The sequence below is a fragment of the Scyliorhinus canicula genome, chromosome 3 (assembly GCF_902713615.1).
Source record: "Scyliorhinus canicula chromosome 3, sScyCan1.1, whole genome shotgun sequence".
In the NCBI taxonomy this organism is placed as follows: Eukaryota; Metazoa; Chordata; class Chondrichthyes; order Carcharhiniformes; family Scyliorhinidae; genus Scyliorhinus; species Scyliorhinus canicula.
The window spans coordinates 213,186,745-213,199,709 of record NC_052148.1 but is presented as its reverse complement, the minus strand read 5'-3'; the positions used below and the strand labels follow the sequence as shown (position 1 = coordinate 213,199,709).

General features: G+C 48.2%; 1 protein-coding gene across 3 annotated transcripts in view; it reads right to left on the bottom strand.

Annotated features, from left to right (window-relative positions):
- The window catches only part of LOC119963276 (signaling mucin HKR1-like), a 48,835-nt gene extending 44,775 nt beyond the window's left edge, over positions 1-4,060 (bottom strand). For 2 of the 3 annotated variants that reach the window (XM_038792131.1, XM_038792133.1), the window contains exon 1: positions 3,206-4,060. In XM_038792131.1, coding sequence (XP_038648059.1) covers positions 3,206-3,757 — 552 coding nt within the window. In that variant the 5' untranslated portion in view covers positions 3,758-4,060. The remainder of the gene's footprint in view (positions 1-3,205) is intronic. The other variant, XM_038792132.1, reaches the window with a different exon arrangement.
- Positions 4,061-12,965: the final 8,905 nt, after the last annotated feature.

Genomic DNA, 12,965 nt, shown 5'->3' with positions numbered 1-12,965 from the left:
CCGAGCATTGCAGTGTTAATGTTAGCCTACTTGTGACACTAACAAAGATAATTATTAATCTGTTTTCTTGCATGATGCCGTCTGACAGGTGAACATTGGCCAGGACACAAGGTTAATGCCCTGGTTCTTCTTCAAAATAGGATGATATATGTTATATCCACCCAAGCATGACGATAGGGCCTTGGTTTAATGTCTCACCTGAAGGATGGAACTGCTAACAGTGCAGTACTCCCTCAGTACTACACTGGAGTTTCAGCCTTGGTTTGTGACTTGAATGCAGAACTTCATGACTCATGAATTCAGGGTGTTACAAAATGAGCATGGCTGACAGGAGCCTCAATAACATAATGCGCAAGCCACTTGGAACATACAACCAGGAATTAGCCATTCAGTTAGATCTAGGCTTGTCTGTATCTTAACTCCATTTACTTGCCTAGATTGACAAATCTTAATCCATTTACCCCCAGAAAATCTGTTACTCTCAGATATGAAATATTCAATTGACCTAACTGCACGACATAATTTTTTTAAGGGCGAGTTGGTTCAGTCGGCAGTTAGGAAGGCAAATGTAATGTTAGCATTCATGTCGAGAGGGCTAGAATGCAAGAGCAGGAATGTCCTTCTGAGGCTGTATAAGGCTATGGTCAGACCCCATTTGGAGTATTGTGAGTAGTTTTGGGCCCTGTATCTAAGGAAGGATGTGCTGGCCTTGGAAAGGGTCCAGAGGAGGTTCACAAGAATGATCCCTGGTATGAAGAGCTTGTTTTATGAGGAACGGTTGAGGACTCTGGGTCTGTACTCATTAGAGTTTAGAAGGATGAGGGGGGATCTTATTGAAACTTGCATGATACTGCAAGGCCTAGAGTGAATGTGAAAAGGATGTTTCCACTTGTAAGAAAAACTAGAACCAGAGGACACAATCACAGGCTGAAGAGACGTTCCTTTAAAACATAGATGATGAGGAATTTCTTCAGCCAGCGGGTGGTGAATTTGTGGAACACTTTATCGCAGGAAGCTGTGGAGGCTATCTTTAAGACAGAGATAGATAGGTTCTTGGGTTAATAAGGGGATCATGGGTTATGGGGGAAAAGACAGGAGAATGGGGATGAGAAAAATATCAGCCATGATTAAATGGCGGAGCAGACTCAATGGCCAAGTGGCCTAATTCGGCTCCTATGTCTTGTGGTCTTATAAATGCTTTCTGACATCACCCAAAAATGAAAAAATATTGGCAAGCAAAAATCAAGAAAAGCCTAAAGATATTTTATCACTACATAAAAAGCAAGAAGATAACAGAGGAAAGATTAGGAACAATTAGAGACTAAAAAGGTAACTTGTGTGTGAAGGCGCATGTCAAGGGCATAGCTCTTAAAATATACTTTGCGCCCATTTTCACAAAAGAGAGGGATGAAGCAGAAATTGTAGTGAAATAGAAAGGTGACATATTGGGATAAATGTGTTGAGGATGGAAATATAATGGTGTTCAGCATCTTTGAAAAATGGGTAAATTACCAGACCCAGATCAAACATATCCCAGGCTACTAAGGGAAGCGAGTGAAGAAATTGCAGTCTCTGACCATCATTTTTCAATCTTTTCTGGCTACAGCCGTGGTGTCAGTGGATTGCAATTGTTACAGTTGTTTAAAAATTGAGGAAGGGTTAGCGTGACTAATTACATGTCAGTCAGCCTAATCTCAGTGGTGAACAATTTGTTGGAAAAATTCTGAGACACACAGCATGAATCGTCATTTGGTGAAGTACGGATTAATCAAGGACAGCAGCATGGATTTGTTAAAGGAAAGTTGCACCCGACTTAACTTAATTGAAGTTATTGAGTAAATTACAAGGAGTTTGAGGAGGGTTGTGGGTTTGATGTAGTCTATTTGGATTCTGGTGAGACTTTTGACAAGGCCCCACATGACAGACTGGTCATAAAATTAAAAGCTCATGGGATCCAGTGAAAAGCGGCACGTTGGATTCAAAAATACGGGCAGCACGTGGCGCATTGCTTAGCACTGAGACTGCGGCACTGAGGACCCGGGTTTGAATCCCGGCCCTGGGTCACTGTCCGTGTGGAGTTTGCACATTCTCCCCGTGTCTGCATGGGTTTCACCCCTACAACCCAAAGATGTGCAGGTTAGGTCGATTGACTACACTAAATTGCCCTTTAATTGGAAAAAAAATAATTGGGTACTCTAAATTTATTTTTAAAAAGTTAGATTCAAAAATGTCTGTGGCAGGAAGCAAATAATTACGGTCAAATTGTGTTTTTGTGCCTGAAATTCTTTTTCCAGTTTGTTTCCAAGGGCTCAGTACGGAGTCCCTTGCTATTTGTGGTATGTGTCAATGATTGAGGCAAATGTAGGGAACATGATTAAGAAGTCAGAAAATGATATGAAAATTTGCTGTGGTGGTTAATAGTGAAGAAGAAAGCTGTAGAATGGTCAGGTAAGCAGAAAAATGGAATAGGGAATTCAATCGCAAGAAGCGTGAGGTAGTGCATTTGGGGAGGACAAACAATGCAAGAGAATACACAAAAATTAAAAGCAGGGTTCTGAAAATTGTCGAGCAACTGAAAGGACATGGGAGTGCATGTCCCTGAAGGTAGCGGGGCAAGTGGCTGAAAAAATACCTGCTGAGTTTAGCCAGCTTTTCTGTTTACCGTATCTTCGGTATTGTGCTTTTATTATAGGAAAGGCGTGATCGCATTAGGTGGGGTATGAAGCAGATTCATGAGGATGTTACCAGGAATGGAGAATTTTAGCTTTGAGGAAAGTTTGGATAGGCTGGGGTTATTTTCCTTGGAACAGAGAAGGATTAAATCCAGGTGTATAAAATTATGATAGCAGGGTAGCACACTTGCTTCACAGCTCCAGGGTCAATTCCCAGCTTGGATCACTGATGTGTGGAGTCTGCACATTCTCCTCACATCTGCGTGGATTTCCTCCGGGTGCTCTGGTTTCCTCCCACAAGTCCCGAAAGAGGTGCTGTTGGGTAATTTGGATATTCTGAAATCTCCCTGTGTCCCGGAACAGGGGCCAGAATGTGGCGACTGGGGGCTTTTCACAGTAACTTCATTGCAGTGTTAATGTAAGCCTACTTGTAACAATAAAGGTATTTATTATGAATTTAAACCCTGCTGGGACATTCGGCCCGTCTAGTCTGCTGAGATCAGGACCACGCTCTGGTGTTCTGTGCCGTTTACCTTCTCCTCCTGGTAGATCATGTCGACCAGATTGACCGCGTGGAAGACCCCGCGGTGATCCTCGGACACGCACTGGCCGCACGCCAGCTGTTTGCAGACCTTGCAGAAAAGCTGCAGCTTCCGCTGCGGGTGGCGCTGGCAGAGCTCACGCTCCCCGGGGCCGGGAGCAGGAGCCCCGGGAGGCCGCACGCCGCCGGCCTCCCCCACCACCTCCTCTTCCTCCTCGCCATCCTCCAGCCCGGCTCCTGCCGTCTGTTGCTGCTGCTGCGACCGGAAAAGTTTCACCACCTCGGCCAAGGTGGTGTTGCCGGGCAGATTGACGGCTCCCTCGGCGACGAAGTTGCTCTTCCTGCAGAGGGGACACTCCAGCTGGCTGTTCCTCCAGATGTTGTTGTTGTTGCTGCCGCCGCTGCTGTAGCCCAGGCCGTGCGAGAAGGATTTGGTCACACACTCCAAGATGCATTTCTTGCAGAAATTGTGCGAGCAAACGGGCAGGGTGGTGGGGTTCTCAAACACCGACAGGCAGACCGCGCAGGTCAGGCTGGCCTCCATTACAGCCAAAGAGAAACCCACCTACCCTTCCCCTTCCCCTACTCCTCCTCCTCCTCCCCTCACACACAACAGCCGGCCCCAGATTTAAGGTTTCTGTTTTTCTGACACAAAAAAAAGCATTACGTAGAAAAGCAGGGAGTGAAAGTGAAACTCTCCCGAGCCCTGTTACAACCCGCCTCCAGGAAGTCCTGCCTTCAACGTGTCTTGTCACTCAGCATGTCACAAAGCAAAGGCAGGAAATGTATCGGCCGGAGAGGCTCAGAGGTTTGAACCCTCCCCCGGGGTCACTGGTCACAATCATTCGCGTTCGTCCTTCCCCAACGGTCCATCAGCTCAGCGTCCTCACGGTTAAAAGCCAAACACTGTGACCCTTGCCATTCTGAAATGCGAAATGAGCCAGGTTCTCCAGTCCTTGTTTTGAGCAAATGAAACGAGGGGACGGGAGGAACAAATAGGAAGGCTTGTGGTAGGGCCAAGGGCAGGTTAGACTAAATGGACAAAGTCAAAGGGCGTGGCTGTTGGTAGGTTTTACATCACAATTTGGGGCAGCATGGTAGCATGGTGGTTAGCATAAATGCTTCACAGCTCCAGGGTCCCAAGTTCGATTCCCGGCTGGGTCACTGTCTGTGCGGAGTTTGCACGTCCTCCCCGTGTGCGTGGGTTTCCTCCGGGTGCTCCGGTTTCCTCCCACAGTCCAAAGATGTGCGGGTTAGGTGGATTAGCCATGCTAAATTGCCCGTAGTGTCCTAAAAAGTAAGGTTAAGGCGGGGGGGGGGGGTTCTTGGGTTACGGGTATAGGGTGGATACGTGTGTTTGAGTAGGGTGATCATGGCTCGGCACAACATTGAGGGCCGAAGGGCCTGTTCTGTGCTGTACTGTTCCATGTCCTATTTCTGATCCCATTTTTTGTACTTTCTGGTGGTATGACTGGAGGTACTACGGTTCCTGGGGTGCTGAACCACCATTGGTGGAGAAGGCTCACTGCTCATTGGCCCAATGGTTTGTGTTTTCCAGCAGCCTGTCTTTTCTTCTCAAGCTGCTGGGAAACATCTTGTTGATTAAAGACTACATCCTCGTTTCAGTAGTTATTGATTGCGCATCAATTTAATCAACAAGATTTTTAAAAGATGGAGCTCCGCATCAAGCAAGACTCAGCCCACATGCGACTAACGCAGCAGCTACATTCAAGCATTGGCTAGCTTGTTTCAATAGCTACCTCAGCACGGCAGAAAGCGTACTGACGAGAGAGCAGAAGCTGCACATCCTGCACTCGTGTGTAGGTCCCGATATCTACACGCTCATCGAAGACGTGTCCGACTATGATTCCGCCATGGAACTGCTAAAAGGGCACTACATCCGACCGGTGAATCAAGTTTACGTTCGGCACTTGCTGGCTACGAGGCAGCAGACCCCTGGTGAGTTGTTAGACAAATTTTACCGTGCGCTCCTTGTACTGGGGAAGAACTGCGGCTGCCCGCAAGTTTCTGCTAATGAGCACACTGAACTGTTGATGCGAGACGCTTTCGTTGCGGGTATGCAGTCCCCACAAATCCGCCAGAGACTATTAGAAAATGAAACGTTGAGCCTCACGGAGGGATGGGCCCTCGCTAACTCACTAGACGTTGCTTACCGAAATGCCCGCTCATATGCCCCCGACCGCGCGGCGGCCCCCTGGGCAGCATGGAATTATTCTTCCTCTACGGACTCCGAATCGCCTCAGGCCTGCACGGCGAGGCACCCTGGAAACCCCGCTGGGCCCCGTTGCTATTTTTGTAGACAGGCAAAACACCCCCGACAGCATTGTCCAGCCTGATCAGCAACGTGCAAGGGCTGCGGTAAGAAGGGCCATTTTATGTCAGTCTGCCAAGCCAGGGCGGTCGCTGCGGTCCCGGGCGGTGACTGCGGGACGCTGCCCCAACTCTCTCCACGGGCCCCGTATGACCCGCAAACTTCACTGTCCTCCTCCCCCAATGCCACGTGCGGCCTCCGGGCGCCGCCATCTTGTTCTTCCGACGCCACGTGCTGGGGACGGGTGCCGCCATTTTGTCCATCCCCCGCCAAGTGCGACCAGTGGGCACTGCCATTTTGCACTGTGAGGACCCCAGTGCGGGTGACTATGTGAATTGCGCTTTCACGTATCTGATCGTCAGTCCAGAAGTAAAACACTCGAACACGTCAGTAACGAATATTCGTTTATTCACGGCCGGGACAAATCTCTAAGCAGTCGGGTAACCACCTTCGAGAAGTGCCAAAATCCCAGAATAAGGACTGTATTTTTATACATTTTACAGCTTAGGGGTGGTCCCCTTAAATTCCTACATACACCTATGATTTGGCAAGGATCCAGAACATGTACATATATAGAATTATTCTTCGAGGTCGGGAGGTTATTTTTGACATAATCATTAGCACAAGTCACTATTAATATTGTTACAAAGGTTTTTCTTATCCCATGGCCAATGTTTATTTGTTTCAACTGGTCAACGAGCTTAATTGCGCTATCTCTGCAATAAAGTAACGCTTCCCATTCATTCCATTCTTTGACTTTTTGACCTCTCTGCTTTCACAGATGCAGGTCAGAACATTAAATAGTACTAAAGCCACACTCCCCTTTTTCCATCCCATGACCTTCTGACATCTCTGCTTTCACAGATGCCGGTCAGAACACGCTCCCTTTATTTCATCCCTTGACCTGTTGACATCTTTTTCACAGAGCTTTTCAGAACTGTTATATTAACCCTATCAGCGAAGTTCCAAATGAAATCCACTTCTACATTCCCCCCTTTGATCATTCCATGATCACATAACACTCAGGATACTTTAGATGGAAATGAGAGCGAGGCGGAGGTACTCCTCCTCTACTAGGCTCCGGCAGGATGCCACTTCCTCATATAGGTCAGGGGTAGGTGGAACCAGTTTTTCTTTGTCGTCTAGGGCGGATCTCTGAAGCATCTGTGGTAATGCAGTGGCACCCAAACGGTTGCATAGGCATTTCACACCAGTAGCTATGATACAGAGCAACAAACAGATGGTAACGAAGATAATGAGCCCATGGAACAGGTAAGTGGCCCAAGAATTGGACCACATCCAGCTCCACCAGTCAGCCTGACCGGCGAGTCGCAAGCGCTGTACTCCATCTCTGATATGGGTTACCAGACGCGTGATATTCTCTGAACTGTCTGGAATATAACCCATTCAGCCGTCTGTTCAATCGAGAAAGGAACAGATATCAAGGGAACGCCTCCATGGGCATGGGTCGGGACCTGTGTACATACCCAGCAAGAGGAGACACCCACTTTCTTAGCATAGACATAGGACATAAACAGAAATGAATTTGCCGTTACATGGTGCGTTGCCCGCTTCCTTCTGGAAGGCGAGTAGGGGTGAGTAGTCCTTGATGGTAAAATTTGTACCCTGTCCTTATCGATGCACCGGTGGTTCCACCTGCATGTGCGGTGATCGTACATTAGAACCATGTACGTAATCAGGAATCGGCGCTTCTGGTCGTCGGGAGGAACGGTGGTCGGGCAGTTTCTGATAGCGGTGGTGATCCATCGGAGATCTGTCGTTGTTCCACATCGTGGGGTTCCTTCCCGGCACATGGGTGGGTGTCGGCTTCCGGACAGGCATCTCCTTCTTTCGGATGCAGCGAGAGAGAGCAGGGTGGCGAGTATTGTGACGGCGAAGAGGGGCCTCATCCTGGTACTCATGTTCCTAGGACTTCAAGGAAAAGTTTAGAACATCATGGATACTTAATTAACTTACAATGGTGCATATGTACCCATGCGTTTCGTCCCTCCACTTTTACTGCAGTGGGGGTAGTGAGTAGAACCTGTAGGGGACCATCCCATCGAGGTTCCAAACCTTTACGTGTCCAATCTCGAATTAGGACATAATCCCCAGGGTTGATGGAGACGTCATGAGTAATGGAGGGGACTTCTTCCTGGGTGGCACGAACTCGGGAGTGTAATCCTTTCAAAATTCTAGTTAGTGTTAATATATAATTAGCCATCTCGGTAGTCATGTAATGGAATTGAACATTCCGTGGAACACTGCTGTCCCAAGGCGTTCGAAAGGGTCTGCCATATAGTATTTCCGCTGGGCTTAGGCGAGTTTTTCCTGCGGGGGTGGCACGTAGCTGGAAGAGTGCTAAAGGCAGGAGTTTGAGCCAAGTGGCCCCAGTGTCTGCTTGTAGTTTAGCGAGTTTAGTCTTTAGAGTCTGATTAGCCCTTTCCACCACTCCAGCGGCTTGTGGTCTGTAGGCACAATGAAACTGTTGCTTTATTCCTAGCAGAGCACAGAATTCCTTATTGATTTGACCTATGAAGTGGGGACCATTGTCAGAGCTCAGCCGGGCTGGAATTCCAAATCGCGGAACAATTTCTCGCATTAACACCTTAACTACTGTCGAGGCCTTGTTATCCGTAGTCGGGTAGGCCTCGATCCATTTGCTAAAAGTGTCCACAATGACTAACACATATTTATAGCATTGACATCTTTCCAACTCAATGTAATCCATTTGTAGGGTCTCAAATGGACCCTCAGGTAAGGGGGTTGTGCCAGGATCACAGGGGACGGCCTTACCGGGGTTGTGCTGTTGACAGATTAGGCACCGACTGCTAATTTGTTGGGCCATTTCTTGCAGTCGTGGGTGCCACCAGCTTTTTAACAATATGTCCCCTGTGGCACGAGCTCCACAGTGAGTTGCAAAGTGTACACATTCGGTCACCCAGGCTGCTAATGCATCGGTCATACATGTTTGTCCTACCGGGGTGACCCACAGCTTATTTTCGATATCATATATACATCCTAAGTTTTTCCACATATTTACAGCAGTTGCAGGAGCGTCCTCCTGCATTTGGATTATGTCAGCAATGGTTGGCATAGGTTTTTCAGAGGGAGACTTTTCCGGGGGGGGGGGGGTTTAGTCTGCCTCATCATTCTAGGCACCATTAGTTTGCCAGATTTAGAAATTTCTTTTGCCTTCTCGTCCGCTCTCCTGTTGCCCGTTTCCACCAGTCCCGTGCCTTTTGTATGCGCTGCGCATTTTATCACCGCTATCTTGTCTGGGAGCATAAGGGCCTGCAATAACTGTGTTACTAACTGCTGGTGTGAGATGGGTGTACCAGCGGAGGTTAGAAATCCTCTGTTTTTCCATCACCGTCTTGATCGATGATTGCATAGCCAGATTGTCTATCCCCCCTTTCGCCGACGGAAGAACTTCCATCGGTGAAAAAGGAACAATCTGCACTTGGGAGGGGTATATCGGAGAGGTCGTCTCGAACCGAGGAGACTTCTTGCAACAGTTGCAGACAGTCATGAGTTGGGTCGCGCATGTCTGTGGGGGGATGCGTCAAAAAGTCAGCAGGGTTGATAGTGGTGCAGTGGGCAAACTGGATCTTCGGGTTATTAAGGAGAGCAATCTCATGTTTGTTCTGACGAGCCATCGTGAGATGCTGAGTCTGTAGCTGTCCCAAAAAGGCCGTAACAGAATGGGAACTATAGACAGTAATATCTTGTTGGAGGGTAATATTAGCAGCCGATTGCAGGCTGTTGTAGATAGCTGCAAGAATTTGGGTACAGATAGGATAGCCAAGGGCTACCGGATCGAGTTTAGAGGAATAGTATGCAACCGGGCGACAGCGGTCGCCGTGGCGTTGGGTCAGGACAGCTGTGGCGCAGTCGGCAAGGACTGTGCAATAGAGCTGAAAAGGGCGATCATATAAGGGTCGACCAAGGGCAGGGGCCTGGAGGAGTGCCTCCTTGAGGCGGTTCTGCTAGTGACTGTTTGTGATCAGCGGGCACTAGGACCCTGCGGAGCCATGCAGTGTCAATTTCAACGCAGCAGTTTCGAAGTCTGCCGCAGCTGACTGCTGCCCAGCACAAATTCTTTATCTGTTTATTCTGAGACCAATGTAGTTCTGAACATACTGAGTTACTCATAATACTGATCACATTCCAGGGGCGGTGGCGGAGGTGGCCGTGGAGGCTGTGGAGGCTGTGGGGGCTGTGGAGGCTGTGGAGGCTGTGGGGGCTTCTGACGTCCCCCACAATTGAACAGAGGTTCCTCATCCCCATCGTCCCCCTCCTCCCAACCTTGCTTCGCATTGCTGACCGGCGCCGGGGTAGGAGTAGCATTCTTACGTTTCTTATATTCTTTACATTCCCTTTGTAAGACCTCTACTGTTTTAACAATTCCCCCTTTGGTGAGGCCAATACCCAATTTTGAGGCATTTTCCTGCCAGCTAGCCAGTATAGATGCATCTTTCACTGACTGACAGTATTCCCTCCACAAGGCAATTAATTTCTTTGCGGTGGGTTCTTGATAATACAGAAAAATGTGTCATTTGAAACATGAAAGTCTGGCAATATCTGGTTTGAGAGGGTACAGGGAAAGATCCCACAAAAGGTTAATAGCAGCTGCAAAGAGCAGGGTTATAAAATGCAGATTCTTGCTCACAAGCAGGTTTCAGCAGACACACAGGCTTCATGTGGTAAGCTAAAACAATGGCTCACACCTTCATGGAATGTAACTATCTCAGAAAGCATCTGAAAATGCATGGATGAGAGTTTCAATTGCATTAAGTGACGAATGTTTAAAACAGGCAAGTCTTTCAAGTCACAACCAAGTGAAATTTTAGCATACAGCTAAAAGCAAAGTTTCACACCTTAATTGAAATAAACTCTCTTAGTAAACAGCTGGAAAGAATGGAAGATGCTCAGTCGAATTTAGTGTCAATTTAAGGGGTAAAATTCTACGAACATCAAGTTAATTAAAAGAAAATTGGAGATGACCTAGCTACGAGAAACATCATTTAAGTCAAAATCAAAGGCAAAGTTATGAACTGGGGACAATTGGAAAATTAAACGATTTGAAATCACAGAAATAAAAGTTAACTATTGAAACAAAAGCATTTTTTAAAATCAGATCTGAGAGGAGACGATATGCCCAAAATGGATAACGAGTTGTAGTAAGATGTTTACATCAAAGATACTTTTAAACTATCAAAGTGAAACAAGCCCATATACAATACAGTCGTTAAAACTTAATAACTCTTCGAAAGAGAATATAAACCCAGGGAGCAGAAGCAGCAGCACTCTGCAACAGCAACAGGAGAGAGAGAGAGAGAGAGAGACGCAGCCGGCTGGAGAAAGACAAGGAAAGCAGCCGAGTTTAAACAGCTAATACAACTCAAGAAGACCAGATTTTAAGTGGTTATTAGCTTACTTCACTTCCTTAATAACGCAGGACCCAGGACACCAATGCTATTAAGGGGTAAGTAGGTAAAATTCTTCGGTGAAGGTATGGGTTATACCGGGGGATAGGCTCCGAGAACCCCTCCCGTAACTTCCAGAGAACGCTGCCTGGAATCACGGCGGCAGTCCCGTCCGGAGCCCACAGCCCGGAATCGTCCCCTAGCAGTCCTGAGAACCCCGCCCGTAACTCCAGCGAACGCTGCCTGGAATCACGGCGGCAGTCTCAGGCTGCCCCTAGCAGTCCTGACAACCCCGCCCGTAACTCCAGCGAACGCTGCCTGCAATCACGGCGGCAGTCTCAGGCTGCCCCTAGCAGTCCTGACAACCCCGCCCGTAACTCCAGAGAACGCTGCCTGGAATCACGGCGGCAGTCTCAGGCTGCCCCTAGCAGTCCTGGCAACCCCGCCCGTAACTCCAGCGAACGCTGCCTGGAATCACGGCGGCAGTCCCAGGCTGCCCCTAGCAGTCCTGACAACCCCGCCCGTAACTCCAGCGAACACTGCCTGGAATCACGGCGGCAGTCTCAGGCTGCCCCTAGCAGTCCTGGCAACCCCGCCCGTAACTCCAGCGAACGCTGCCTGGAATCACGGCGGCAGTCCCAGGCTGCCCCTAGAGACGATAACCGCAGGGTTCACTCACTTACCCTCTTTAAAACGGGTTCGCTGGACTGACCTGGATCTCGCAGAGGCTTCTCGACAAACCAACGGCAAGGCTGAGCAACGATCAAACTGGTAGTAGGCGAATACCAAGGTGGAAAAGAAATTTTTACTCACGTTGGGGGCCAAATTCGTCCTCTACTTTGAACGAGCTCAGTCGATTACGCCGGTTAGTTGCGCAGACCCCTCTGGAGATCCCCGTACGGGCCACCAAATGTGAATTGCGCTTTCACATATCTGATCGTCAGTCCAGAAGTAAAACACTCGAACACGTCAGTAACGAATATTCGTTTATTCACGGCCGGGACAAATCTCTAAGCAGTTGGGTAACCACCTTCGAGAAGTGCCAAAATCCCAGAATAAGGACTGTATTTTTATACATTTTACAGCTTAGGGGTGGTCCCCTTAAATTCCTACATACACCTATGATTTGGCAAGGATCCAGAACATGTACATATATGGAATTATTCTTCGAGGTCGGGAGGTTATTTTTGACATAATCATTAGCACAAATCACTATTAATATTGTTACAAAGGTTTTTCTTATCCCATGGCCAATGTTTATTTGTTTCAACTGGTCAACGAGCTTAATTGCGCTATCTCCGCAATAAAGTAACGCTTCCCATTCATTCCATTCTTTGACTTTTTGACCTCTCTGCTTTCACAGATGCAGGTCAGAACATTAAATAGTACTAAAGCCACACTCCCCTTTTTCCATCCCATGACCTTCTGACATCTCTGCTTTCACAGATGCCGGTCAGAACACGCTCCCTTTATTTCATCCCTTGACCTGTTGACATCTTTTTCACAGAGCTTTTCAGAACTGTTATATTAACCCTATCAGCGAAGTTCCAAATGAAATCCACTTCTACAACTACACACCGCCTAATGACGACTCCGATCTCCTGCCACGACTAGCATCAGTCACCTTGGACCAGTCTCGACCCCCGCACCCTCTCTACAGCGACGACGAAGGTGCTGATCAACGGGCAGGAAACGTTCTGTCTGCTCGACTCTGGGAACACGGAGAGTTTCATACACCCCGACACAGTAAGACCCTGTTCTCTTCCTGTCCATCCAGTCAATCGAAAAATCTCCCTGGTCTCGGGCTCCCATTCGGTTGAGATAAAGGGGTATTGTGTAGCGAACCTCACAGTCCAGGGGAAGGAGTTCAAGAATTACAGGCTCTACGTCCTCCCCACACCTCTGCGCGGCCACACTCCTGGGGTTAGACTTCCAATGCAATCTCCAGAGTCAACCATTTAAATTCGGCGGCCCTATACCTCCCCTCACTG